The sequence below is a fragment of the Emydura macquarii genome, unplaced genomic scaffold (genome assembly GCF_026122565.2).
Source record: "Emydura macquarii macquarii isolate MOO-44397 ecotype Brisbane River unplaced genomic scaffold, CSIRO-AGI_Emac_v2 contig_587, whole genome shotgun sequence".
NCBI lineage: Eukaryota > Metazoa > Chordata > Testudines > Chelidae > Emydura > Emydura macquarii.
In genome coordinates, this window is record NW_027130724.1 from 2,506,511 (window position 1) to 2,533,730 (window position 27,220).

The following is a 27,220-nucleotide window of genomic DNA, read 5'->3' on the forward strand; positions in this document are numbered from 1 at the left end:
ATTGGGGACAAAATAAATTCTATAAATTTGATTGGACTCCATGCACTTAAACTGATTTTTAAGCTATAGTTTTAACAAATATTTAAAATTCAGTTTTGTATTAATACAGTGTCCTCTTTTAATGAAGAAAAATTATTAGATACACCAGGGCTGAGTTTGATCCCCTTTCTGTAAGTAGATATGGCTCTTTTAAAGCTAAGCATTGTCCCACTTAACCACATCAGAATTTGACCCAATGAGTGGGGATATTGTGATTCCTACATCTTAACTCCCATTGAAATCAGTGGGAATTAGGTGGCCAAATATTTTGAAGATCAGGGACTACATGCTCGTGTTTTTTTTCAAAACACATAAACCGTGGTGGAGTCACACACATACTGTCTTCCCTTATATCATTTCCCTGCCATTAATGTTATTCTCTGGATTAAAACAAAATAAGCCAAGTATTCTGTAACTTTTTAATTATAAAATTTCTCCTATACATGGGGACCACTTAATTGCTTTCTGCTTCCCCCTCACAAAGGACAAAGAACAATCCAGATAATATAAAGCAGAATACCAATATGCATGTGTATGTTGACTGTTGGAGCTTTTGGTTGTTTTGGGCCTGATCCAGTGAGGTGTCGAGTGCCTCTTGCAAATTACTAAATGCATTCAGTTCATATTGTTTAGTACTTCACAGGATTTGGCCCTATGGACAAGATTTTCAGAAGTGACTAAAGATTTTGGATGCCCAACTTTATAAAGGAGCCTGATTTTCAGAGGGTGGGTACTCAGCACTTTCTGAAAATCAGGCCCCATTAAGACCTCTTAAATTGGGCATTTAATATCACTAGTCATTTTTGAAAATCTTTGCCTAAGAGGGTAAACAGGATGACTATGAAAAAAAAATCTCACTATATATATGTCTTTGATTGCAGTACATATTGAGGTTGAAATTCATCCCTGTGCAGAGTCCTAGCACAAAGCGTATACAGCAGTTAAGACCACAAAATAATGCTTCAGTTCTATTAGACTTAACTAGTGCATTGATCTTGTGCTGGACCTCAATGCATTTAGGGTGAATTTCACCCTAAGTGCAGGCTTTTTTGTCACTGTAAACAATGCAAATATTACATGCAATCCAGTTATTTGAAGCTACTCGGAGAAATTAATTTAAAATATAATAGAAGGTGACTATTGTGATGTGGAGAACATGCTGCCAAAGTACTGGTTGGAAGCATTTCCACACCTTTCTCCTAATCTGTCACCTACCTTGTCTGCAAATTCACATCCATTTCTTCTTATCTTTACAGAAAGCACTGACAGGGATAGATGATCTGCAGCAAGTGAAGACCCTAGAGATGCGTGTGGACACGAGAGAGAACAGCTTGGGAAACTTTGGTGAGAAAAGGAACATGTCATTCTGTACTTAACCTCTTACCATTTCATTTATTTGGGCATGAAGGAAAAGCATACTGAACATGACCTGGGGCTCAGAAAGCACTGGAATGTGTGAAATACAGTCTTGTTAGAACAATGAGAATTCTGTAGCACTTTAAAGACTAACAAATTTAATTTCAGCAGGCATAACGAAAGCTTACTCGTTGTTTTTACTGTATACAGACTAACACGGCTACCCCTCTGGAAGTCTTGTTAGAGATTTTCTTAAAACACAGGCATCAATTAGCATCTTATCTCTGCTTTTTACTGTGAATAGAACCATGAATATTATATGTAAATGGGATGAACAATACCAGTTCACTTTCAGGTCCGTTCAATTTGCGCCGCTTTTAGCTGGGCAATAAGATTTAGCTGATTTCATTTTTCTGGCATCTCCTGCCTGATTTTATACTGCTAGGGTGAATAATGCTTCACTCAAATGAAAACAAAATAGGAAAATTCCATTTTAGCTTAATTACCACTATTCCTGGATGTGATTGTTAAGAGACATGTGAGCCAACTTCAAAATCACAAACTGCAGTAAGCTTGAAGAGCTGCATTCAACACCCATAGTCTTTAAATTAACATGTTCAAGGTTTTTTGCTGCATTAAGACTGCTTTATGCTCATTCAAATGCATAGAGGAGCCTACACTCATCTTAATTGCCCAGTGGAGGATTTTACTTGTAAATGGAGATCTTCTGGTGGCAATAAGTCCATCCTTTTGGCCCCTGGTATAGGAGATGTCTGGGAGAAAGGGGGTACAGAGTGAAACCTCTATTTCCCTGGCTGGTGGAACACCCCATTAGAGCCATATGAAATGGGGTGAAAGGTAGTGCAGTCCTGAGATTTCTGATCAAATCAGGAACTGTACAGTCCCAAGCATTTGTGGCCCCCTTAGCGTCCCCATTCATAGTCCTGCAAAAAGCTAATTTTATCCAGATCAGATGGTCTGTCCCTTTATTCTTCAATTAATCTGTGGTACTAGATGCAACAGAACTAATTTCCCTCTTGTTCAGTAGTACCTTTGGTTATAATCATTAGCAAGTCAAGAGACCAAGGTGTACTTGGTGTACTCAAGAGACCAAGGTGTACTCACTGTGGCCTGGTTTCTTTTGCATAGAGTCAGTCTGTATCTGCTTACAGTACTTAACTATCTCATACAGTCCTGTTAAATGGCATGTCTAACTATGCTGGAGAATGGAATTGAGAGAGATTCTATATGCACCACAGTTTTGATTAACCCTGTCAATACTTATTGCTTATCAGTCTTCTCTCTGTGAACATCAGTGGGCTGGAGAAGCAGGAAGTTAAGATACTTTGAGAGACCACCTCCCAGAGGAAAGTTTACATTAAGCGTACCAGCCCTTTCCTGCCCCCCCTCCCCCTTCTTGTTCTGCCATTTCTTTCAGCAACATGTGGATTCTTATTATCAGCAAAAAATATACTCCACCATGCTCAAACATAGAAACTACAGTAAGATGAGATTGTCTTGCACCATATATCCAGAGTCCAACTTCAGGAAGTGGGTGAGAGGGTCTTTTCAGTCAAGGAACTCGTTTTCACTTGCAGTCCATCAAAATTTGTGGATGGATACCTTTAATTCGCAAAGGCTGATCTTTTGAGGGAGGCCTTTTAATTTGGCAGAGATTTATACATAGTGGGTAGAGAAGTAAGGTGGTGTGTGAGTTAAGTTGATTTGTCCAGCCATTTTGTACCATTTTCCATGTTAATTTTGGTGCATAATCTTTTTTATGACATGCACATGATAATTTAGTATATAATTACACCCATCTCCTTTGTAGTTCATAATGCACTCAGATTTCCCCAAGAAACTATCAATCCTCAAGGGAATGGCACAAGGAAATTTCCATCAGTGCTTTTCTTCTCCAAAGCTCAGCTTCCATTCCTCCATATTTTTCCATTGTATACCCAATTATTCAGGCTAGAAAAGAAAAAACAAAGAAAATTGTTTATTTACCATCTCACTGTTCTCTTTTCCTCTTTCATGTGTTCCCCTCAACTCATGGTACCCTTTCCCTTCCAGTACTGGAATAAATCTATCACTCTCCAGTCCCTTCAGATAGACTTTTGCTAACTTTTCTGGATACAGTGCACTATCTCTGGGTTGCATGCAGACACTGTTCAGTTCAAGTTTAAACAAAGAGCTGGCCTTTGGATCCTACAAATCCCACAGCTGTAGCCCCTCACTCCCCTTCCTTGCCCCTTTTTTGAGTACTGCAAAATATCAAGCCAATTTGAACTGTAATTTTTCAAAAATAAGTTTCTAGCCATAATAAAATACCCTTGAAAATGGCAATAGGTGGCTATGTTGGAAAGTTTGCCACTTAGATTATTCTTAAATATCAATGGTTATTCATTATCTGCCTCCATCTGACAGCTGCCCAAGGCTGGGTTTTTTGATTTTTTTCTGTTTGCTTTTTTGGACCTGTTTGCTTTTTCGGGCTAGGTTTGTCGGGTTATCCCAGGACAATTTGCATCTGTGGAGGGGGCAGTGCCACCTAGGCTTCCACTGAAGACGCCAGATTCACTGCAGATACTTGCCTAGCCACCTGCACTTGAACTCCTCCTTGATGAGCAGCTATTGTGGTCTCTGTTAGACAGAATAGACTAAGAACAAGAATCCTGCATTCAAAACCCAACTCTCACTGATTTTCTCTATGGCCTTAATCAAGTTACTTAATCTTTCTGCTGGACTCTCCCCATTTATAGCAAGAGGATAATACCCCATCATCAGGGAACTATTCATTGTGATGATTAATTAGTGTTGGTAAAGTACAGTTACTTCTCTTTTTAGATGATTGGGAAGTGCTCAGCTAATAAAGTAATGGGAGCCGTATAAGCACATAGTTAGCTAGATATAAATGCTAAGTCACCAGAATGCAGATGAACCCTTCAGTAGCTAAGAACCTAGCAGCCCCCAAATCGACAATTTATATGGAAAATTTTCTCTTGAAAACATTTAAATGTTGGCAGCTAGGTACAGACCCCAGCAGAAGCACTCAGGACCCACATCTTCCAGAGCACAAGGTTAGAGGTGACCTAAACATCTCCCCTGTTACGTAAATTGGTCAGTTCAGTTTTGGGAGATGAAAGGCTTTAAAGAACAATTCAGTTGACCTTCCCGCAAATTGTTAGACCAGCATTATGCACAGTGATATGATCATGGTGGAGAGGAGCTGGTTATAGTTCTCAAGGAAAGGGTGTAAGCAAAAGTATTATAAGATAGACCCTTGCAAAAATGTTTTAAAAAATGGACTGTTTTAAAATAATTATGCGCTTTATGCCAACAGTTGAAAATTTAGCCCCATTATTGTTTCATGTCGTTGCTGAAGTCTCCAGTGATTTGTTTTCTATGTGTCTTGTTGAGTGGCAGGCAAAAAAGTGAACTCTCCTGGCAAGTCTCTTTTCAAGTCTACAGCATTTGGATTTACTTCTGCACTCTTCTTTAGCTGCATATGGTGTTTAGTATAGAGTAAAGAAGATAGAAAGAAAATAGTCTGTGTTTACCCCTTCAATTTTGACTGCTGACAGATCTGGAACTGTATTCATGACTGAGTTGTAGAAATCCCTGTTTAAAGTAATGGTGGATAAATTCATCTAAGGCATTATATGGCTTATTTTATGCCTTGGTGATTTTAATAAGTTGCCCACAATGCTTTGCATTCTTTTTCAATTTTTGCCTTCTGGTAGCCATTCTAAGTTGATTCTGTGTCTGGGAGGATACTGCCTTCTCTGTTTGAGGCAACGGTTCTCTGGTACACTCTGGAAAGCTCTCTTGCTGGTTGGCAGAATGAACTTTATTAAAGAAAGGCTCTGTTAAATGTAAAAAAAAAAGCATAGACTATTTATCACATAAGGTGCTTGTATCAATCTCCCTCTATACTATTTGCCCATTATTTCTAGGTTCAAAAGCCTTTGTACCGTTATCAGCTGATTGCATTGCAATGGTGGGCATGCATCCCACCTAGCAACATTCATAGAGGATACATTTAGAACATGTATGTAAATAATCACCCCCAGGCAAGTGACTGTAAAAGGATGCAAAGTAATAATCATTCTAGTGTACATAAACTAAAGATTCAGCAGTCAGTCAGAACCTGCTATCTACTTTAGACCTGCACTGCAGAGTAGCTAAACAATTAATAGAAGTGTTAGCTCCAAATGGGAATATTTATTCTCTTCCACACTTAATATGGTAAACTAAAGAATGACACTCAGAAAACTGAGAGGGATATGCTATGGAAATTTGCTATAACTTGTCTAATTCAGGAACCAGGTTGCTATACATACAAAGTAAAAACATTTTCTCTTCATATGCTTGTTTTGTGTCCCAAAATCAACAAACAACACGTGTTGCTGGATGCCAAAGCAATACATTGTCAATCATTCCTTTTGTGTTTGTTTGATACTGCACAAAGTTCTTGGATTCCAAAGGCTTAAGGGGTCCAAATATCGTTTGGTTTTTCTGCTAACAATTGGAAAACAGCTTGTACAAGGCTGCCTGAAGATGACTGTATAATGTAGACAGCAAGAAGTATTAATACAGAAGTTCTCCTCAAGTATGACTTTTAGAATACAACAAAACCAGCATCTTCCCTGTTTTCCCTCTAGTTCTGAGTTAACCTTATTAATGTTGCCTGGTGTAGCAGGGCAACTATAAAAGATACCTACAGTCCTGCTTTACTTTTGAAGTGCAACATATAAAGAAATGCTGCTGAATGAGTGTGCTGCATAGAGATTGTACTTGTGTTCAGAAATGGAGCTAAGAATCTACAAAGTGCTGATTCTGGCACTGGGTGTAAAGAAAGTGAGACAGGTATCGTAGAGAAGGGTACATGCATGTAAGAATAGCTTCTACCTCTTTGGAAAAGTCTGGCTATGGATTGTTCTGCAGAAACATGTGAATCTATGCGTACTCTACCAGGGAAATATTTTGGGCACATCTTTGATTGTAGGACATTAACAAAAAAATTAAATGTCTACCTGATGCATCAGTTTCTTCTGTCTTCTCCATTTAGTTTGTGTTCCATCTGGGTAGTACAGCAGAGCAGTTTAACATCACTGCGCTTTTGATGATTTACGCTTTCAAAACCACATAACAAAAACCTATTTAATGAGAGAATCTTAAATAGAACTATTGTAAAAGGGATGAGATTGCTAGCAATTTCTAAATACTCAGCCTTCTCCCCCTCCCAAAAGCATCTATCTACCTTGTGCTCCTTTTCTTAAATCTAACCTATTTAGGATATGTCTACACTACAAAATTATGTTGACCTAAATTATATCGGCATACAGCCACCACAGTAATTAAATTACTTTTGCCTGTCCACACTACACTACTTGTGTTGGCAGTGTGCATTCTCACTAACAGTGCTTGCATTGATGCAAAGAGCAGTGCACCCTGAGTAGCTATCCCACTGTGCATCTCATCACCATCTAGTGCAGGGTGTTCTGAGAAGGTTTTGCAAAACCTCCTGGGGCCAAATGAGTCATGCAGGGGTGATTGGCAACATGATTCCAATCTCTCATAATGCAGTGTTCTCCATCCCATAATTTCATCTGCATCCCAAAATGTTTCATGCCTCTTTTCAAAAATCTCAGAAACCTGTTCTTCCCTCCTTGCTGTCCACTGTCTGTGTGAGAAGCATGGATCCCTCACAGCTCTGCAATATTGTGATGAGCATTGTGACCACGGGGTGCCTGATCCTGCAATATTTGCAGAACTGCCAGAGTAGCCGTGGGGAACATAATGATAAGCTGGAGGCTTGATTGCTGTGGGTCACAGAATGAAACAATTCAAAGTTGGTGGCAGCATTCATGGAGCAGCTGCAGATGGTGGTGCGCCAGTTCGGATCCCAAAATCAGAATCTCATCATAATGCAGGTTTGGGGTGATGAGCAGTGGCTGCAGAAATTTTGGATACACATGGCCATCCACATTCTTGGATCTCATTGTAGAGCTCACCCCAGCCCTCTAGTGCAGCAAATCCAAAATGAGATCTGCACTGACCGTGGAGAAGCGAGTGGCAAGTGCTCTGTGGAAACTTGTAATTGCTACCGATCAGATAGGATTCAATTTGTAGTTGGGAAATCCACCATGGGGGTGTTGTGATTCAAGTGTGCAGGACCATTAGTCACCTCCTGCTATGAAGGACTGCAATTGTAGGCAGTGTGCAGAACATAGTGGATGGATTCACAGCAGTGGGGTTCCCAAACTGTGGTGGGGCAATAGGCGGTACAAATATATCAATTTTGCCACCAGAGCACCTTACCACAGCATCAGCAGAAAGGGCTACTTGTCTATAGTATTGCATGTGCTGGACACATTTATAACTGAAAAAAAAGGGGAAAAGAACTTTTGAAGGGGAAAGAACAGTCATTTCCATTTCACAAACACATACACCAACCATGTCTTTCACAGGTCACTGTATGTGCAGCTGCGATTGTCTATATTCTCCACCAGAGTGGAATGGTAGGGATAGGGGCAGTGGCCCAAGATACCATGTGGAATATGTGTGGGGGTCTATGCAGGGAGGTCCTGGAATGGGCTGTAGATGGAGAAGAACACAGGATTGTTGAACCTGAAAGTCAACAAAAGGTTGCAGCATGTCTGTTTGCTGCTTGAGACGTTCTAGCATCTCTTGCTGAACATCCCTCGCCTTTTGTGCCTTTCTTTTCTCCGCTCTGTTTCTATCCATGCCGTCTGCAAGGGTGATTATCCAAGCCCTCTGCTTGGTATCCAAAATAGCAGAAGCTTGCAGGATCTCTTGGAACATATCATGCATTCTCTTCCTTCTCCTCCTCATCTGGCTGAGCTGCTCCACTGGAGGGGATGGAGAGACTCGCAAGACAACCTTTCCAGCTGCGAAAGATACAATGCACAGAGGTAATATTGTGAGTATATTCACGAGATAAATGGAAACTTGATCCATTGAATTCACTCCCCTTGATCCACACAAGTTGCAAGCACTACATTCTCACTTCTTGGGATTCATAGAGCATGATGGCAGTCCCAGCCATGGTGAGTACAGCCCAAGGGGGAAAGGGACAAGTTGGGAAAATAAAGGGGGGGCAACTCGCAGGCCTGAGTATATGCGTTTAGAGCAATTTACCTGAATCCTGGTGTGGTTTCCCTAGGTGGTGGTGATTTTAGCTGATATTTCACTCCTGAGGGTCACGGAGGCTGAAAGGGAACAGCTTCTAGATGCAGAACAGGACCATTAGCCTGTGTGCTGCAATAGTGCCTGCTGAAGTAATTGCTGAGTGGTGTGGGAAAGTGTCCTACCATGGCGGAAGAAGTAAGGCAGCCTCCCAGGAAACCTTTAGCAGAGGATTGCAGACTATCTCCAGGAAAATGTCCTTGAGATCTCTATGGAGGATTAACGGGGCATCCCAGAGCACATATACAAACTGTTCTGCGGGGCCCCCTCTGCTTCTCATTCTCCAGTAGAGTTAAGCAGAGAGCAACTCTGTCTCTATTAATTGTTCCACTACCTCTTCTAGCATAAATAAAAAAGAGTAAATCAACAGATTTGTCCTGCTACTTTGGGGGTTCCATCTATAATTTGAAAGCAAGCTGCATACTTACCAGAGGTTCCTTCCCCTGCATCAGGCTCACCCATGCTGGACTGTAGGGAATGACTGGACTGCCCAGGAGTCAAAAACATGTCCTGGATCTGCCCCTGTATCCCCTGGACGCCTGTCCCCCATACTCTTCCTTCTCTTCCACCTCCTCCTCCACTTGCTGTTCATGGTGGGGGCTGTGACTCAAGCTCCCCCAAAATATCCATGGGGTTCTTGGGGTTGTGGTAGGGTCACTGCTGATGATGGCATGCAGCTCTTTGTAAAGCGGCAGGTCTGTGGCTCTGCACCAGAGCAATTGTTGGCCTCTCTTGCCTTCTGGTATGCCTGCTGTGGCTCCTTGGCTTTCACACGGCACTGCTGTGGATCTCTCTTGTAGCCCTTTTTCTGCACGCACTGAGTGATCTGCTCAAAGATATCGATGTTTCTGTGGCTGGATCAGAGCTGTGCCTGCACAGCCTCTTCCCCCCACAGACTCAGGAGATGAAATACCTCCTGAGTAGTCCAGGCAGGAGTGTGTCTGCAGCTTGTAACCGGCATAATCAGCTGTTTGCTAGGCATAGAATTGTAGGACTGGAAGGGACCTCGAGAGCCACTCAAGGCAGGACATCTCACATGCTCAGGAGTTGCTAGGAGAGCTCTTCACGCTACACAACTAGGAAATGGAATTTCAAAAATTCGCAAGGCAATAAAGGGGAAGGGTGTGTAGCTGTGTACCTGACGGCTGAGCAGCAGAGTTCACAACAGTGAACAGAGTGGTCAAGGTGGAGCATTGTGGGGCATCTCCTGGCGGCCACTGAAGTGAACATAAGTAATGCAGTGTCTACACTGACACCGTGTCAACCTAACTACATTGATCTACATGCTATGCGTCTCATGGAGGTGGAGTTATTAAGTTGGCATAGCGAGTGAGCAATGTCGGTGAGAGTGAAATTTTAGTGTGTGCACTTACAGAGTTAGGTGGAAGTAAGTTGCCTTTCATCAACCTAACTCTGTAGTGTAGATCAGGCCTTAGTGTGAGGATAATTTGGGGAGTGAGGAATGTATTGTTAATGGTTTTTTGAGCCAGAGAGTTTGCTAAATATACTGTTAGAGTTTAACTCATCGTTGTCACGATGAAAACATGCCATGAGAATTAAAATCAGAACTATAGCTGTATAATTATCCTTTACAAAGAAGACAAAATCAATTTCTTTACCTTAGTCTTCCAGTTATGGATCTGTACATAAGGAGTCAGGATCATTGAAATAATTACACAGACAATGAATTCTGAACATCAATGATGCAATTGTATATATGGTATTAAAAATTAAAGGGAGAGCCTGTAGTATTGGAGAGAAATGTTGTAAAATCCTAGTGAATAAGAATATTGTTGACAGAACTTTGCCTTGATGCACATAGTGCGATGCTGTATAGAAGGAATGATAACCAGGTATATACTAATGTATTATTTTTGCTTTATCTCTACTGTTACACAGTTGCACTAAATATGATACAAAGTATGTCATGTAAGGTGTTGATGGAATCTGCTAAGCATGACAGTCCTGTTTATATGACTATATCACTTTTGAATCTAAAATTATGACTATTGGCTGTATATTTGTATCTCAAACATGTTGTTTTCTTGGGTGACCCCCCAAGACAGATTTACAACCAGACTAGCCAGCCTGTTGATGGACCATCTGTCTGTTAATGGGCCATTAAAGAGACTCAGCTGAGCTAGTGGGCCCCTTCTGGAGATGTTTCAGAAAGTACCGAGGCAATGGCTGCCTTGTGAGTCAGCATAGCATGTAAGGACATGTGATGAAGACATGTGACCTAAAACTTCAACTTTTACCAGTAACTTTCCATGCTCATGTGTAGAGCCCTGCGCAGATACAAATATGTGGAACTGCATCCAATCCACATCCACAGGAGTAAACTTTCATCCCATTTGCGATCCGCCCTCTCTCTTTTAGATTTACCCACATCCGCACATCAGCTGTTTTGGAGCCAGCAGCCCTTCATCAGCTGATGAGCCCCACCCTCCTGCCTAACAGCTGATGAGCCCCACCCTCCTGCCTAACAGCTGATCAGCTGTTTGCTTCACCCTTGGCTGGCAGATGCCCTAGCCCTGCCCCAGAAGTCACAAAAGTTCTGACCTCTGTGACCATCCTACCATGATCTGCAAGAAGTGGTCTGGGATATCCACATATTTGCAGGGCTCTATTCATGTGACCCTGGACTCCATATTGGCCAGTAACTTTCCATGCACATGGACTGAGCTATACATCGCAAGCTGTGACATGACTGCTTTGGCTTTAGTTCTGCTCCACATCTCTGTATATGATTTCTAACAAACAAGAGCTTTAAACAAAGGATTGAATGATCCGCAACCTGCTTGGGTGAACCAGAGACTTTTTGCAAATTATCAGATTTAACATCACTGCTGTGAACCTGATCTATGAAGCCTGAAAATCACTTGAAATGTATGTGATTTTTTCAGCCATTTAATACTCTCTTCTTTTTTTTCATATCATTAAATCTTTCGTTTTAGATACTAAAGGATTGGCTCAAGTGTGGTTTTGGAGTAAGATCTGAATATATATATTGATTTGGGGAAGTGAGGAGCCTCTTATCATATAAGACCAGTTTGTCCAAGGGCTGGAATGCCTAAAGGGAACTGTGTTTTGGCTTCTTTTTAACCAGTGTGGTGCTTCAGAGCCTCTTTTGTTACTGGCTTGGTGAATCTAATTGTAGAATGAACAGCTAGTTTTGCGGGAGGGTGTCTGCCCTTTTCCTTGCAGTCTGGCCCAAGTATGGCATTCACAGCTGTGATCCACTCCAGCCGTGGTCACAGATGGAATGCTTTCTGTTCTAGTTCACTAAAGAGCCCATTAGCATTAAACAGTTTAGAAGTTACTACAGCTTGCATTACCATGAGATAACTTGCGCCCAAGAGCAGTAGAATTTCTGAGATGGAGGACTGGGTTAGAAGAAAGAACTAAACTATCTATTCAAACAATCTTCTTGGCTTGTCATTCTGATTGTCACCCTTTCTGTCTTCTTGAATCCCTGTAATGGTTCCCCTTTTCTGTGCTGCTTTTCCACACCAACTCTATATGCATGCCCTTCCTGAGCTAGTCTGCAAGATCACTCCCCTCCCTTCATTCACATCCCAACTTAATACCCATTTCTACTATGATGCCTATAAGAAATGAGTCAAACACATTTATTAATTTACTCTCATTTTAATACATTTTTGCTTCATCATCCTGTGTGCTAGCCTTTGCTGAGTAACTGATTAATTTTGCTGATGTAATCTAAGAAGAAAGATGGTCTTGATACGGCACTAGACCGGGACTGAAAAGATCTATGTTGCAGTTTCAGCTCTGCCATCAACTTCCTTTGTGACCTTGGGAAGTCACTTAATCTCTCTGTGCTTCAGTTCCCCATCTGTCAGTTGGGGCTACCAATACTTCCTCTTCCCCACTCTTTGTCTGTCTTGTTTATTTAAAATATAAACTCTCTATAGCAGAGATTATCCCTTATGTGTCTGTTCAGTGTCTTCCACAACTGGCCCTGATCTTGGCTGGGCCCTCTAGGTACTACTGTACTACAAATAATTCTCTTCTAAGCCCCTGAACTGTTTTGTTACCATCTTCCTTGCATCATGTCTGACATTAGATTGTAAGTTCTTCAGGGCGGAGACCATGTCTTATTTATGCTATGAGGGACAGCTAACATGCTTTTGGGTGTTGTAAACTAAGAAACAAGAAGATAATATTATTTAGTTGCATACAGTACTTTACATATTTAAAGTGCCCCAAAGACCTTTGCAAAATAATCAGATAAATATTTTCAGTGCAGTCTGCAATGCCTGTATAGAAAAACACAGAAGCCAATACATGGAGCAGGTCCTCAAAAAATCCATTTTAAGGCACTTAGAAGAGGTGATCAGGAACAGTCAACATGGATTCACAAAGGGAAAGTCATGCCTGACCAACCTGATTGCTTTCTATGAAGAGGTGACTGGCTCTGTGGATGTGGGGAGAGCGGTGGATGTAATATACCTTGACTTTAGCAAAGCTTTTGATATGGTCTCTCACAGTATTCTTATCAGCAAGTTAAAAAAGTATGGGTTGGATGAATGGATTATAAAATGGATTGAGAACTGGCTAGAGCATAGGGCTCAACGAGTAGTGATCAATGGCTCCATGTCTAGCTGGCAGCCAGTCACAAGTGGAGTGCCCCAGGGGTCGGTCCTGGGGCTGGTTTTGTTCAACATCTTCATTAATGATCTGGAAGATGGGGTAGATTGCACTCTCAGCAAGTTTGCAGATGACACTAAGCTAGGGGGAGTGGTAGATACCCTGGAAGGTAGGGATAGGATAAAGAAGGACCTAAACAAACTGGAGGATTGGGCCAAAAGAAATCTGATGAGGTTCAACAAGGACAAGTGCAGAGTCCTGCACTTAGGACGGAAGAATCCCATGCACAGCTACAGACTGGGGACCGACAAGCTAGGCAGCAGTTCTTCAGAAAAGGACCTGGGTGTAACAGTGGATAAGAAGCTGGATATGAGTCAGCAGTGTGCCCTGGTTACCAAGAAGGCTAATAGCATATTGGGCTGCATTAGTAGGAGCATTGCCAGCAGATCGCAGGAAGTGATCATTCCCCTCTATTCGGCATTGGTGAGGCTGCATTTGGAGTATTGTGTCCAGTTTTGGGCCCCCCACTACAACAAGGATGTGGAGAAGTTAGAGAGAGTCCAACGGAGGGCAACAAAAATGTTTAGGGGATGGAGCACAAGATGTATGAGGAGAGGCTGAAGGAACTAGGCTTGTTTAGCCTGCAGAAGAGAAGAATGAGGGGGGATTTGATAGCAGCCTTTAATTACCTGAAAGGGGGTTCCAGGGAGGATGGAGCTAGGCTGTTCTCAGTGGTGGCAGACAACAGAACAAGGAGCAACGGTCTCAAGTTGCAGGGAGGGAGGTCTAGGTTGGACATTAGGAAAAAGTTTTTCACTAGGAGGGTGGTGAAGCACTGGAATGGGTTACCTAGGGAGGTGGTGGAATCGCCATCTTTAGAGGTTTTTAAGCTGCAGCTTGACAAAACCCTCGCTAGGATTATTTAGCTGAGGTTAGTCCTGCTTTGAGCAGGGGGTTGGACTAGATGACCTCCTGAGGTCCCTTCCAACTCTCTGATTCTATGGACATAAGTAGCTCATTTGTTGAGAGAGGATTCACTGTTGTGCTGGAGAGCGATCCTCGGACCTTGGTAACTGAAAGCTGGATAAGGAACTGGTTAAAGGGGAAACTAAAATGGGTCATACTGAAAGGTGAAACTGTCAGGCTGGAGGAAGGTTACTAGTGGAGTTCCTCGGATCGGTCTTGAGACCAGTCTTATTTAACCTTTTTATTACTGACCTTGGCACAAAAAGTGGGAGTGTGCTAATAAAGTTTGTGGATGACACAAAATTGGGAGGTATTGCTAATAAGAGAAGGACTGGAATATCATACAGGAAGATCTGGATGACCTTGTAAACTGGAGTTCTAGAAGTAGGATGAAATTTAATAGTGGAAAGTGCAAGGTCATGCGTTTAGGGACTAACAACAAATTTTTTTGATATAAACTGGGGACACATCAATTGGAAGTTACAGAAGACGAGAAGGACCTGGGCGTATTGGTTGGTCACAGGATGACTATGAATCACCAATATGATGTGGCCATGAAAAAAGCTAATGCAGTTCTAGGATGCATCAGGCAACGTATTTCTACTAGAGATAGGGAGGTGTTAGTACTGTTATACAAGGCGCTGGTGAGACCTCATCTGGAATACTGTGTGCAGTTCTGGTGTCCCATGTTTAATAAAGATGAATTCAAACTGGAACAGGTGCAGAGAAGGGCTACTAGGATGATCTGAGAAATGGAAAACCTGTCTTATGAGAAGAGACTGAAAGAGCGTGGCTTGTTCAGCCTAACCAAAAAAAGGCTGAAGGGAAATATGATTGCTCTCTATAAATACGTCAGAGGAATAAATACAAGGGAGGGAGAGGAATTATTTAAGTTCAGCACCAATGTGGACACAAGAACTAATGGATATAAACTGGCCATCAGAACGTTTAGACTTGAAATTAAATGAAGGTTTCTAATCATCATAGGGGTGAAGTTCTGGAACAGCTTTCCATGGAGAGCAGTGGTGGCAAAAAACCTACCTGGCTTCAAGACCAAGCTTGATAAGTTCATGGAGGGGACGGTATGATGGGACAGCCTAATTTGGCAATTAACTGATCTTTGACTACTAGCAGTAAATATGTCCAATGGTCTGTGATGGCATGTTAGATGGGTGATTCTGAGTTAGTACAGAGAATTCTTTCCAGGTGTCTAGCTGGTGAGTCTTGCCCACATGCCCAGGGTTTAGCTGATCACCATATTTGGAGTCAGGAAAGAATTTTCCCCCAAGGCAGATTGGCATAGGCCCTGGGGTTTTTTCACCTTCCTCTGCAGCATGGTTCACTTGCTGGTGGATTCTCTGTACCTTGAAATCTTTAAACCATTATCTGAGGACTTCAATGACTCAATCATAGGTTAGGGGTCTATTGCAAGAGTGGGTGGGTGAGGTTCTGTGGCCTGCGTTGTGCAGGAGGTCAGACTAGATGATTGTAATGGTCCCTTCTGATCTTAAAGTCCATGAGATCTAGAAGAGAGATGCAAGAGCAAACTATAAACAACACGGGGATATGTTGCACATAGAGATACTGTAAATCTTCTTTAAATCTTGTGAATAACAGTCCTTATTAGTCAATAATAATATAGAATCAGATTGAGCAACACATGGTCATCGTGATGTTCTCCTGGTGCAATCTGGACTGGTGAACTTCTGTGTCACCCCAATCCCCCGTTCCTGGAATCCGTTTTACTCTACTCTGATGTGAGAACCCCCCCACTCCTGGGCTGTTCACGCACAGTTTCCAGAAAGCAAGTTGCTCCTAACTGAATGAATTAGTGTTTCTAACTAGCCACTCTTTGGATTATGCAGCAGAATGACCCCAGGCAATACCCCCAGTCCCGGATGCCGTCCTAAGAACTTCCGTCTTACAATGCTCAGTGCTGCCCACTGAAGAACGTAAACTCATATAAATTCATTAATTTAACAAAGAAATTGATAGGCTTGTTGTTCCCAGTGAAGCCTCCCACACACTTCATACCAAATGTATTGCTTTAGATAAAACAAAAAAATGTATTAACTACAAAAGGATTTTAAATGATTATAAGTCAAAAGATAGCAAGTCAGATTTGGTCAAGAGGAAACAAAAGCAAAACGCATTCTAAACTAAGCTTAACACTTTTAGCAAGCTTACAAATGTAGGTGTTTCTCACCACAGGCTGGCTGGTTTCCCTTCAGCCAGGCTCTGACCTTTGGTCAGCACTTCAGTTGCTTGGTGGTGTTAGCAGATGGAGGTGGAAGAAAGAGAGCATGGCAAATGTCTCCCCTTTTTAAAATGTTCCTTCTCTCCCCTCGGGCTTTGCCTCCCTGCCTCAGAGTCAGATGACAAACAATGTCCTTGTAAAGTTTCATCGATGACTTGAGTCAGTGAGCATTACCTCATCGTGGTTCCAAGCTGGCCAAGGTAAAGGAGGTGACTCACTCAAGAGTCCCATTGATTCTTTGTTGATGTCTCTAGGCCAGTCCTTTGTTCCTGGAAAGCTGAGCTGGGTTTGTACTATACAAGCATTGATGAGGTATGAACTGCCCTTCTGCTTCTGGAGAGTTTTGCCTGGATCTGTTTCAAGCCAGGAGGATATATCTTTGGGAATATTACACAGCTAAGCCTCATAACCATACACATGACATTGCAACAAACATAGTACTATAACAATAATGCTCAGTACATCATGAGCATTCTAAAAACATCTTATATGACATACTTTGCATTAAACCAGTGGTTCCCAACCTTTTTGGCTGAAACGCCACATGTATCATTTTTACAAACCTGAAGGGCCACCAGTCTCCACCAGCAGCCCCTCCCCCTGCAGCTGGACAGAAGGAGTTCAGCAAGGAGGCTGCCTTCTTGCTGATCTCCCATCTCCCTGCCTGCAGCAAAGAAAATGCAAGCGTCCTGTAGCCCCGTGCGCTCTCCCTGGGTCCCTAGGCAGTGGCTCCCTTCTGCAGTCAGGGGGATGGGAGATCAGTGCCCCCCTCCCTCTGGTCTAGCAGGGATCCCAGCACCTATGGATCCAGGCAGAGCGTTTTGCTATGCTCCTTACTGGAGCCAGGAGAGGGGAGCATTGATCTCCCATCCCCTTGGCTGCAGCAAGGAGCCTGCATCAGTCTTGTAGCCCTGTGGCAATGTGCTCAGCCTGGGTCCTTAGGCAGCCACTGGGAGGAAGCAGTGAGCCACTTTGAAAGACCTTGTGGGCCACTTTTGGCGTGCAGGCCATGGGTTGGGAACCGCTGCATTAAATAATACAAATTACACTATAAGGGTAGACATGGGGGTGCAGGACGTCATAGTCATCTCCAAACAATGTTTTTTGTTTCTTGTCTGGAATGGTGCCACGTGGTGATTTTCAGAGTGGACGTTTCAAAGGTTGTAACTGCGAAGCCACTGCATCTAACATGCACATTTATAATGAGAGAATGCAGAAGCTGGAATATTTCACCACTGAAATCACGTCATTAACTTTCTGAGAAGAGGTCAAACATAGTCAAGCATGTTAGATGTGGTCAATGCGGGTAAGAAGTGCATCTCAAAAATGCATGAGCTTCTTGAGCTTGTGATGTCTGACATCTGCTTCCTTTATTCTCCAACCAGTTCTACAAAATGATTCTTTATTCTGATTCCACAGGTGCCTATCTCCCTAATCTGAGACAACTGAAATTGAACAACAGTTTACTTGTATCTGTGAGGTAAGAAAGAAGCTATAATTGGAATAAACATGAGGAATGTGTCGCCTTTCCTTTTCTGGGTGGTAAAATGTTAATTTCTGCTGCTTTTATTTCCTCTCACCCCTTAAAAGCAGTTTAGGAAAATTATATATATGTCCAATAAACCACAGATTTAGGGCCAGAACCTCAGCTGTTATAAATCAGCATAGCTCCAGTGATGTCAATGGAGTTACACTGGTATACCCCAGTTGAGGCTCTGGAGTGAAATCCTGGCCTCACTGAAGTCAAAGGGAGTTTTTCATTGACTTCATTCGGGCCAGAATTTCACCCATTTATTGTCAGATGAGTTACTGTGATGGGGTGTGTAAACCCCACACTGGAACTAAAGGGGTTAAGGAGCAAATCTGGGTTCAGGTAACCTCATGAACTCCACCTGCAGAGCATGCTACAGGTGGAGGTGGAACTTAAAAAGGAGCCAGACAGCTCAGCAGAGGCCTGGCAAGACGCTCTGTTGCTGATCTTACTGGTTTACCAGAAGCTCCCAGATAAGCTGTTGTTGTTGCTGTTGTGCTGCTTACTGTTGGGCAGCCATATCTTGGAACAGTTGGTTCTGTTCCTCCTGTTGTTGTTGACTGTCCATCAGCCACTTCAACAATTTATCCATACCTTTTCCCCCCAAAGCTTTTGAGAAGACCTTGGATGAGAGACCACATTCTCCACCATTTTGTGATGGGCAATGCTCACTGCTGGTGTTGCATAGTATTTAAGATATTAGGTCTGTACTCACCCCACCTCCAATATCTTCACTGACCATTGGGATGCCCCATGGGACATCAGATGCCTTTGGAAGGTATTGAATTGACCTTCTGGTCAGGTCACTAATTAGGCTTATCCCTCTCTGAGGTAACAGGGTCCCAGGGAAAATATTGGGTCACACACCCTCACAAGCAGGGGGAATGTCAGTCCATCTGTTGACTCCTGTGGGCATCCAGTCCCAGCTGCAGTGTTTTCAAATTCTCTACCTTGTTTCCCCCAGGGTGAGTCTGGAGTGAGGGTTTTCGTGCTTTTGTAACAAGGGTGGTTGGTAGAGAAACTCAGGCCCTCCCACTGCACTGGACTCCCTGTAAAAGGCAACAATGTCCAGCACCCAGGAGTATCTTCAGGCTGCCTCCTGGGCCACTTCCTACCACCCATTCTCCTGCCAAAGTCTTACAGTTTGACACAAAGTAGAAAAGAAAAAGAGAGTGACTGAACCTTCCACCCCTTTGGGCTCAGCAGGCAGGTTCTTTTTCCCAGGGAAAGGCTTCTGGAGCACCATTCTTCAGGAGCTCTCAGGTCAGGTCTCGTTACTCCTTCAGGTAGCAACCCTTTTACAACCACAAGGGGCTAGCTGGGACACCGAACTGCACAACAACCCCAAACCTTCTAATTAAACTCACAAAGATGGGACTTGGGAATGACCTGGATGCTTTTCTTATCAGTTTTTAGAGGGTCACCACAGCAGCTTGATGGTCATCTGAACGCTGGGCTATTTTGCTGGCACCTTATCTTACTGGGCCATCTCAAGCTGTATATTGGAATCTCAATTCTGGGGACACACAAGACTATGCACAGGTCAAGGCAGCCATTTTAGACATCTTTGCTATGATGGGCGAGACCCACGGACAGCACTTTCATCAGGAAAAATTTCCACTGGACACCTGACCTCGAACAGCAGCCCAGAGCTTTAAAGAACGTTGTTGGTGGTGGCTCCAACCCAAAAAGCAGACCAGGGAGCTGTTAGCTGAGCAGATCATGCTGGAACAATTTATGGAGATTCTCCTGGCTGGGGGTTGGGCATGGGAGTTGCAGCAAAGGCCTGAGACGTTGGCTTTCACAGATCTGCAGACTGCAGATCTATGGGCCTGGTGAGTGGGCCAAGCTCTAGCGAACCAAATACCCAGCCTAGTCCCCTGGATGATCCACAGCTTTGGCAAGACCCCAGAAACCTGGTCTCATGGGGAACAAAATGCTGGGGAAAAACCTGATCCTGAGGGAAGGCCCCTCTCAGACACTCAGCTTCAGCTACGGCAGTCAATGGACAGGGCAAGTCCCTCAATCAGAAGTTGTGTTTGTGTGGACAGTGGGGACATTTCTAATGTGACTGCCACTTCAGGGTAGCAACTATGCACAGATATGGATGTCTGACACTAGAGCTAGGAAAAGAGGCCCAATCAAGATATAAGTCCCTATATGAGCTAATGGGTTAGAAGTACCAGAACTAATAGACTTAGGGTCCAGCCAAACATTGATTAGGGAACAACTAACAGGACCTGGAGACAACCTTGGGGACATTATCTATTTCCAGTGCGTTCATGGGGATATATGCCCATATCCCACAAAGAAAATACAGTTAACTGTGGGAAGCCTTTTGGGAGAGTTTTAGCAGGTGTGGCCCATATGCTAGATTACTTTGTGATTTTTGGGCTGGGATTGGGAGTTCTTCAGGAAAGTCATATAGTCATGGGGTAACAACCCCCTGGAAAGGGCAGACCCTCATGTAGAGGCTCCCGAGGCACAAAAACCTGAAAAGTTATCAGGAGGCAGAGAGATAGGAGATCCAGGTGAAGGGAGCTCATGGCAGAAGCAGTGCCCTACCTGTATTTAGGGGAAGCAGAAGATCTCACACTCCCTAGTCTTAGATTTATTGGCAGCAGATGTAGATTTTGTAGGCAAACAGAAAGATGACCCAACTGGGATATAACCAACAAGGTAATATAAATTGATGAGATGATAAACCCATGATTTATGAAGCAGTGGCCTTGATTTGAACTCAGAGAGGAGTGACTGTATCAGGTGGTGAAAGATCCTCAAACCAGAGAAGTAATGGGTACAACTTCTTGTCCTGAAGAAATTCCGCTGGGAAGTATTATACTGGCACATGCAATACCTTGTGGAGGACAGTTGGGGTGAGAGAAGTTCCTTGAAAGAGTGGCCCTCAAATTTTACTGGCCAAGGGTACATAAAGAGATTAGGGACTACTGCACATCATGCCCAGAGTGTGAATGGACAGGACCCAAAAGCTATCTATGCTAGTCCCTCTCCCAGTGGTTGGAGTACCCTTTGAGAGGAGAGATATGAACCTGGTGGGACCACTGGAATAGAGTGCGGTCAGGTACCAGTGCATTCTGGTGATAAAGGATTGTGGCAGATGGTGCCCAGAGGCCATCCTCCTTTGCTCAACCACCATGGCAACTGTTGCCACTGAACTGATGAAGGTTTCTGCACAGCTGGGGACTAAAGGAGCTACTGACTGACCAGGGGATCAACTTTACTTCACACAATTCCCCCATTGTGTGATCTCTTGAAAATAAAGGCCTTAAAAACATCAGTCTATCACCTTCAGACAGATGAGCTGGTGGAATGCTTCAGTAAGATGCTGAAATAGATGCTTAGGAAATTTGTGACCTCGGATCCCTATCATTGGGAGCGGTTGCTCCCATCCCAACTTTTCGCCATGAGCGAAGTACCACAGGCATCTATGAGTTTCTTCCCATTCATACTACTCTATGGGAGACAGCCATGTGGGATACCATACCTCCTCAAGAGATGAGAAGAGCAAGATCCCAAAAGAGCCAATGTAGTACAGCACATCATCCACCTGGAGGAGAATTTGGACATGTCAGGGACTTTTGCTGAGGAAAACCTGCTGAAGTCCCAATGGAACCAGGAAAGGGCCTACAACTGCAGGGCCAGGATGCAAAAATTTGGGTCTAGGGATAGGGTATTATTGTTGCTGTTGACCTTGTAGTCAAAGCTATTGGCCCTGTGGCAGGGTCCATTTGAAGTGATGAAAAGAGTGGGAGTAGTCAATTACAAAATCAATCATCCAGGGGAAGAGAAAAGAAATACAAGAATATTATGTGAACCTGCTAATGGCTTGACAGGACCAAGAGGGCCTCCTCATAGACCCTTCCTCTCTTTCCTCTCCCCTGCCCCAAATCATGAGCTGGGCCTGCAAGCCCCTTAGTCCATGTTGCAGGTCCAATATCAATGAGGGGAGAACTCCCAGCCTGAACAAAAACAACAATTACAATGGCTAATTGAATCCTTCCCCTCAGTGTACTCAGCATTGCCAGGGTGCACCCAGCTTGCCTGCATCATGTGGACACCAAACCCAGAAAGAAGGTCTGAGAAAGCTTGTGACTCCTCCCCAAGGAAAATGTGGGAGATGGTCTGCCAAGAACTGCTGGCCGCATTGGATTTAGGAGTGGTTGAGGAATCCCACCGTGAGTGGAGAAGACCAAACGTACTCGTGCCTAAAGCTGACGGATCAACCAGGTTTTGCATTGATTTCCAGGGAGTGAATGCAATATCCAAGTTTGTTACATACCCTATGCCTAAAGTGGATGAGTTGCTGAACAGGCTAGGGGCTTCCAAGTGTATATCCGCTCTTGACCTAATAAGGGGGTAGTGACAGATTACTTTGGCAACTGTATCATAAAGGAAGACCATGTTCCGCACCCTGTTTGGCTTCTACCAGTTCAAGACCATGCCATTTGACCTTCATGAGGCTGCAGCCATCTTGCAACATCTGATGGACCATGTATTTCAGCCTCACAGACATTATACACCAGTGTAAATTGACAATATTGTAATTTATAGTTACGAGTGGAACAATCAGCTAAGACTCATCACTGCAGTGACTTTCTTTTACTATTTCTTAATAGAACAAACACACCTAATGGGAGAGTGTACTGGATTCTTTTCTGTCTTATGAATTATCATTAAAAACTGGAATTTTGTTAATTGTTCTATTATTGGTTATGTACGAGACCAAAGGAGCAAAGCTTTACTTTCAGATTCCAGAGTGAGCTTGTAGGAACAGCAAGTAGTTTTCCTGGTCCCTTTATTAAATTATTAGATGCAGTATTTATGGTTTAAATAAAGCCTGTTTTTGTCCTAGCCCTTCTTTATCTACTTGCTTGAAATGCTGAAACTACATCACTGCAATCATTTTCATGGCAACCTTCAGTTAAGTCATAAACACAGGATTACAATTTTGTTTTGTTTTGTTTTGGTGTTTTGCCTGTAATATTTCAAAACCATTATGGCCTAGGCACTCCAAATTTGTTTTAATCTGTTGGCCTTCACACAGACTGGTGCCTTTGGCTCCTTTTGGAGAGTTGGGAGGACAGATTAGTTATTAAAGGGGATTAATTGTAAGATGTTTGGGCTCTGAGTTTGTGGGAACAGTTGTGGGCACAAGTGAGTGTGGTGTTGTCTGGATTATGGGGACTATCTATGATATTATTTAACATCCATATGTCAAAATTACAATAATTCATAAGAGGTAGGCCATGTCAGTTGCCATTAGAAAGGTTATAATTTGCTAAATATGATGATATTGTTTATGTGTATATGTCATATTTGTATTGGAAGTTATGGATAGGTTTGATGTACCTGTATTTCAACTTGTGCTGTGTTTCTGGGCGACACCCCAGACAGGATGACTGCAGCACTAGCCTGCTTAATAGCCCATTAAGGAAGCTCACGTGTACAATGGACCCAACGGGACAAGCCAGGGATATACCTGATGAGTCACCAGGACTTTACTCAGGTGACCCTGGACTCCAACTTTTTTCTGTAAATTTCCACAAGTAGCATGGCAAAGGCCAAGGGACATAAAAGGCAGCTGCACCATATCCATTTTGTCTTCAGTCTTTAGCCTTCAGCCACCTCTAGATCAACTCATCTACAACTGACGCTGTGATTCTGTGAAACAAAGGACTGAGACCCATCCAAGTACTGGATGTACGCCAGAGGGACTATACAAGCCTGCAAACTCCACAATTCTAATGAAAACCTGATATATATAGACTTTCAAATCATTTGTGTATATTGAATTGGTTTAATCATTTAACATTTCTCTTATAGTTTGTTTCTTTCCTTTTATAATAAACCTTTAGTTTTAGTTACTAAAGGATTGGCTAGCAGCATGGTATTTTGGGTAAGATTCAAACTTATTATGATTTGGTAATGTGGCTGACCCTTTGGGTCAAGAGAACCTTTTTGGTAAGAGCATAGAGTTTTAAATAACTTTTCTCTTAACTGGACCTAGTGGCTGATTGGGAAGCAAAGACTTAAATACAGTAAAGGGGGCTGTGTATATTTTGTTTTAGCTTCTTGATAACCAGTGTGGGGAATCAGAAGCATTGTTTGTGGCTGGTTGGGAAGTCTGACTTCAGTGTCACCCACCATTGCCGGGAGAATCTGCTCTCCTTTTGCAGCCTGCCCTGACCTTGGCATTTTCAGGTGGTCTACCGTAGGCACGGACAGGTCACAGTGAGTTTCCAAGCTAATAGTGTACATCAAGGTGTCACAGAAGTACTGCTTTAAGACACCTGGGTGAAAATATATAACTGTGATTTAAGAGAAACAAACCTCAGTAGAAAATTTTGGATTTTATGCTCATGAAAAATGCTAGATTGACATTTCGGGATAGCAGCATTTTGCACAGGTATTAATGACCTCACTGCAAGGCAATAGAGTATGAGGGACATTGTCATTCTGGAGCTATTATCTGAAACACAAGCAATTGAAATGAATACTGTGTATTGACAGGATACACTCCAGTAGGTCATTTACCAGTTTGCTGTGAACTCTCTGCTGGGCTTTTGCCTGTTATTATTTTGTCTTTTGCAATCTCTTGGTATTTAGAGTTGGTCAAAACATATAATTTTGGAGTAAAATGTAAACAAATATTTTTATTTATTTTAAATTTTCCCTCAAAGATTTGGTTTATAACCAAAAAACCAAAACTGTACAGTTTTTTAAAATAATTTTTGATAAAATGTTTCAGATTTTAAAAACTGAATTTTTACCAAAACATGAAAATTTTTATCAGAATTTTTGTTCTTCGAGTGCTTGCTCATGTCCATTCCACAGCTACTGGAACTTTTTTCCCCTTAGCAGATCCCATAGGGCCGGCTCTGGCGCCCCCGGAGCCCATGCACATGCCGCGGTATATGAGGTGCTGCCAGCACTACGCCCCCTCAGTTCCTTCTTTCTGCCCATGACTGTTGCTGGAACTATCCTTGCTTGCCTTGCAAGTGCTATTCCCCTTGTTTTGGACTTGTTTTTTCTCTTACAGTATTGTCAGATAGTTTAGTTAAATAGTTGTTAATAGAGTAGTTAGAGACTTAAGGTAGTCCCGGCTGGGACTTAGCGAGACCAGGGTATGCCCCAGTCACTGGGCTTTTCACTGTGTGCCTCCTGCAGGAAGGCCTTCCGGCTCAGTGACCCCCACGACAGCTGCCTGAAGTATTTGGGGGAAGCCCACCATAAGGGCAAGTGTAAGATCTGCAAGGCTTTCAAACCAAAGACTCAAAAGGACAGAGAAATCCGTTTGAAAGTCTTGTTTATGGAGGCAGCGCTTCGCTCGGCCTCTGAGCCGACCCATTCCATCTCGGTACCAAGCACGGGGTCGGTACAGAGTGCGCCATTGGCACCGGCCACAGCTTGGCACCGCACTGCTTCCCCAGCACAGAAGAAGAAGCATCAATGTGCGGAATGCGGACACTCCCCTGTGCTGTCAGTACGAATGGGGTCAAGCACCAAGGCACATCGAGGTTGGCCTGTGGAGACCCTTTCTCTGGAGCCAGCGTCTCCAGTTAGGGAGCCCCCCGACTCCTGGGAGTGGAAGAGCCCCTCTGTCCCTGCCAGCGCCGTCGACACCGGAGGCCTTTTAGGTGGCAAGAGCCTTGTTGGCCTTGCCTCCGCAGCCTCCGCCCCACCCTCCGCTGAGGGAGAAGGGGTTGGTGTCGTAGGGGACCAGTACAGGTAGGAAGATCGCCCGCAGGATGGTCGCCTAGGGCGGAGCAGCGCCACTCCCCTAGCACTTGCTCCAGGTCGGGGTTGTCGGACCGACCTGCACTGACACGGGATGTGGAGTTTCCCTCCCGACGCCAACATCGATCCCCGGCACCGGGAGCAGTTCACGTCAGGAGATGGCACTGGTTGAAGTCGCCCGCCGGGTGCCACTCCACAGTTGGTTCTCGCTCTCACTCCCTGACACTGAAGAGTTTCCCCGCATCCAGGCGACACAGAACCCGGTCGTTGGAGGAAGACCTGGCACTGAAGAGTTCGCTTGCACTGAGGCAGCGCAGAACCCGGTCGTCAGAAGCCGACATGGAGCCGCGGAGCAAGCAGCACCAAAAGTTATCGGTACCGAGACGACACTCCGGTATATCTAGCTCCTCGGAGCGCGACCCCGCACACCTGCACTGTTCGTGACGCCAAAGGCATCCCTCGTCATTGTTGAGGTCGGCAGCATCGACAGGGTGTTCTCTGGGAAGATGGAGCGCCCGTGACTCAGTACACCGTTTCCCCCTGGCTCGGTACTGCAGGGCAAGGGCCTCGGACTCCGATGCTGCTTCGGGGTCCTCCTGAGGGGGTAATCGTCGGGCAAGCTGCCGTCGAGAGAAGGTGCCAGAGCCCCCGATGCAGGTAGCCCCCGGTTAGCCTCAGGGGCAGTGGCCACCCCAATGGCCTTATTGGGGCCCCGGGTGTTTCCAGATGGGGCCAGGACCCCAATCTATTAAGTCCTCGGGGATATAGTCGATGGCTCCGGTACCGGGAAAGGCCCATCACCCCCCCTCGGACGATGATTCGGACCCACAGGAGGGGACCTCTGCGGGTACCGCATGTTGACAGGAGGGGGCGCCACTTCAGGCTGCACCCCTTCAATCCTCCTCCTCCTCGCCAGATCAAGCAGTGTGCCAAGACCACTCAGTGCCACTGGATGACTTCAGGGCACACCAGGAGCTGCTCAAGAGGGTTGCCTCCAACTTGGGACTGGAGGTGGAGGAATTAAAAGAGGCTACAGACAGTCTCTTCAATGTGCTGGCGGCGGCTGCCTCACCTTGAGTAGCCTTCCCTGTCCATGAAGGGATCCTCATAATAGTGAAGGCCCTGTGGCAAACCCCTTCTTTGGTGGCCCTGACGTCTAAGGCAGCCGAGAAGAAATATTACATCCCGGCCAAGGGGTTTGAGTATCTGTTTACCCACCCCTCCCCTGGGACCCTGGTGGTGGACGCTGCCAACCAGAGGGATAGGCAGGGGCATCCGAGGTCAGCTCCCAAAAACAAAGACAACAAGAAACTGGACTTGTTTGGGAGAAAAATGTATTCTATGGCAAGCCTACAGTTTAGGATTGCCAACCAGCAGGCTCTCCTGGACAGGTATAATTTTAACCTGTGGGACTCCCTGAGATGCTTTGGTGAGGCCCTGCCCCAGGACCAGGCCCTGGACTTTAATACGATCGTGGAGAAGGGTACCACAGT

The 27,220-nt window shown here is 44.1% G+C and overlaps 1 protein-coding gene across 6 annotated transcripts in view; it reads left to right on the forward strand.

Annotated features, from left to right (window-relative positions):
- Positions 1 to 27,220, forward strand: part of LRRC56 (leucine rich repeat containing 56) — a 117,559-nt gene that overhangs the window by 44,435 nt on the left and 45,904 nt on the right. For 5 of the 6 annotated variants that reach the window (XM_067540495.1, XM_067540494.1, XM_067540493.1 and 2 more), the window contains 2 exons: positions 1,296 to 1,383; positions 17,858 to 17,918. In XM_067540495.1, coding sequence (XP_067396596.1) covers positions 1,296 to 1,383; positions 17,858 to 17,918 — 149 coding nt within the window. Of the gene's footprint in view, positions 1 to 1,295; positions 1,384 to 17,393; positions 17,745 to 17,857; positions 17,919 to 27,220 lie in introns of those variants that run through there. The other variant, XM_067540499.1, reaches the window with a different exon arrangement.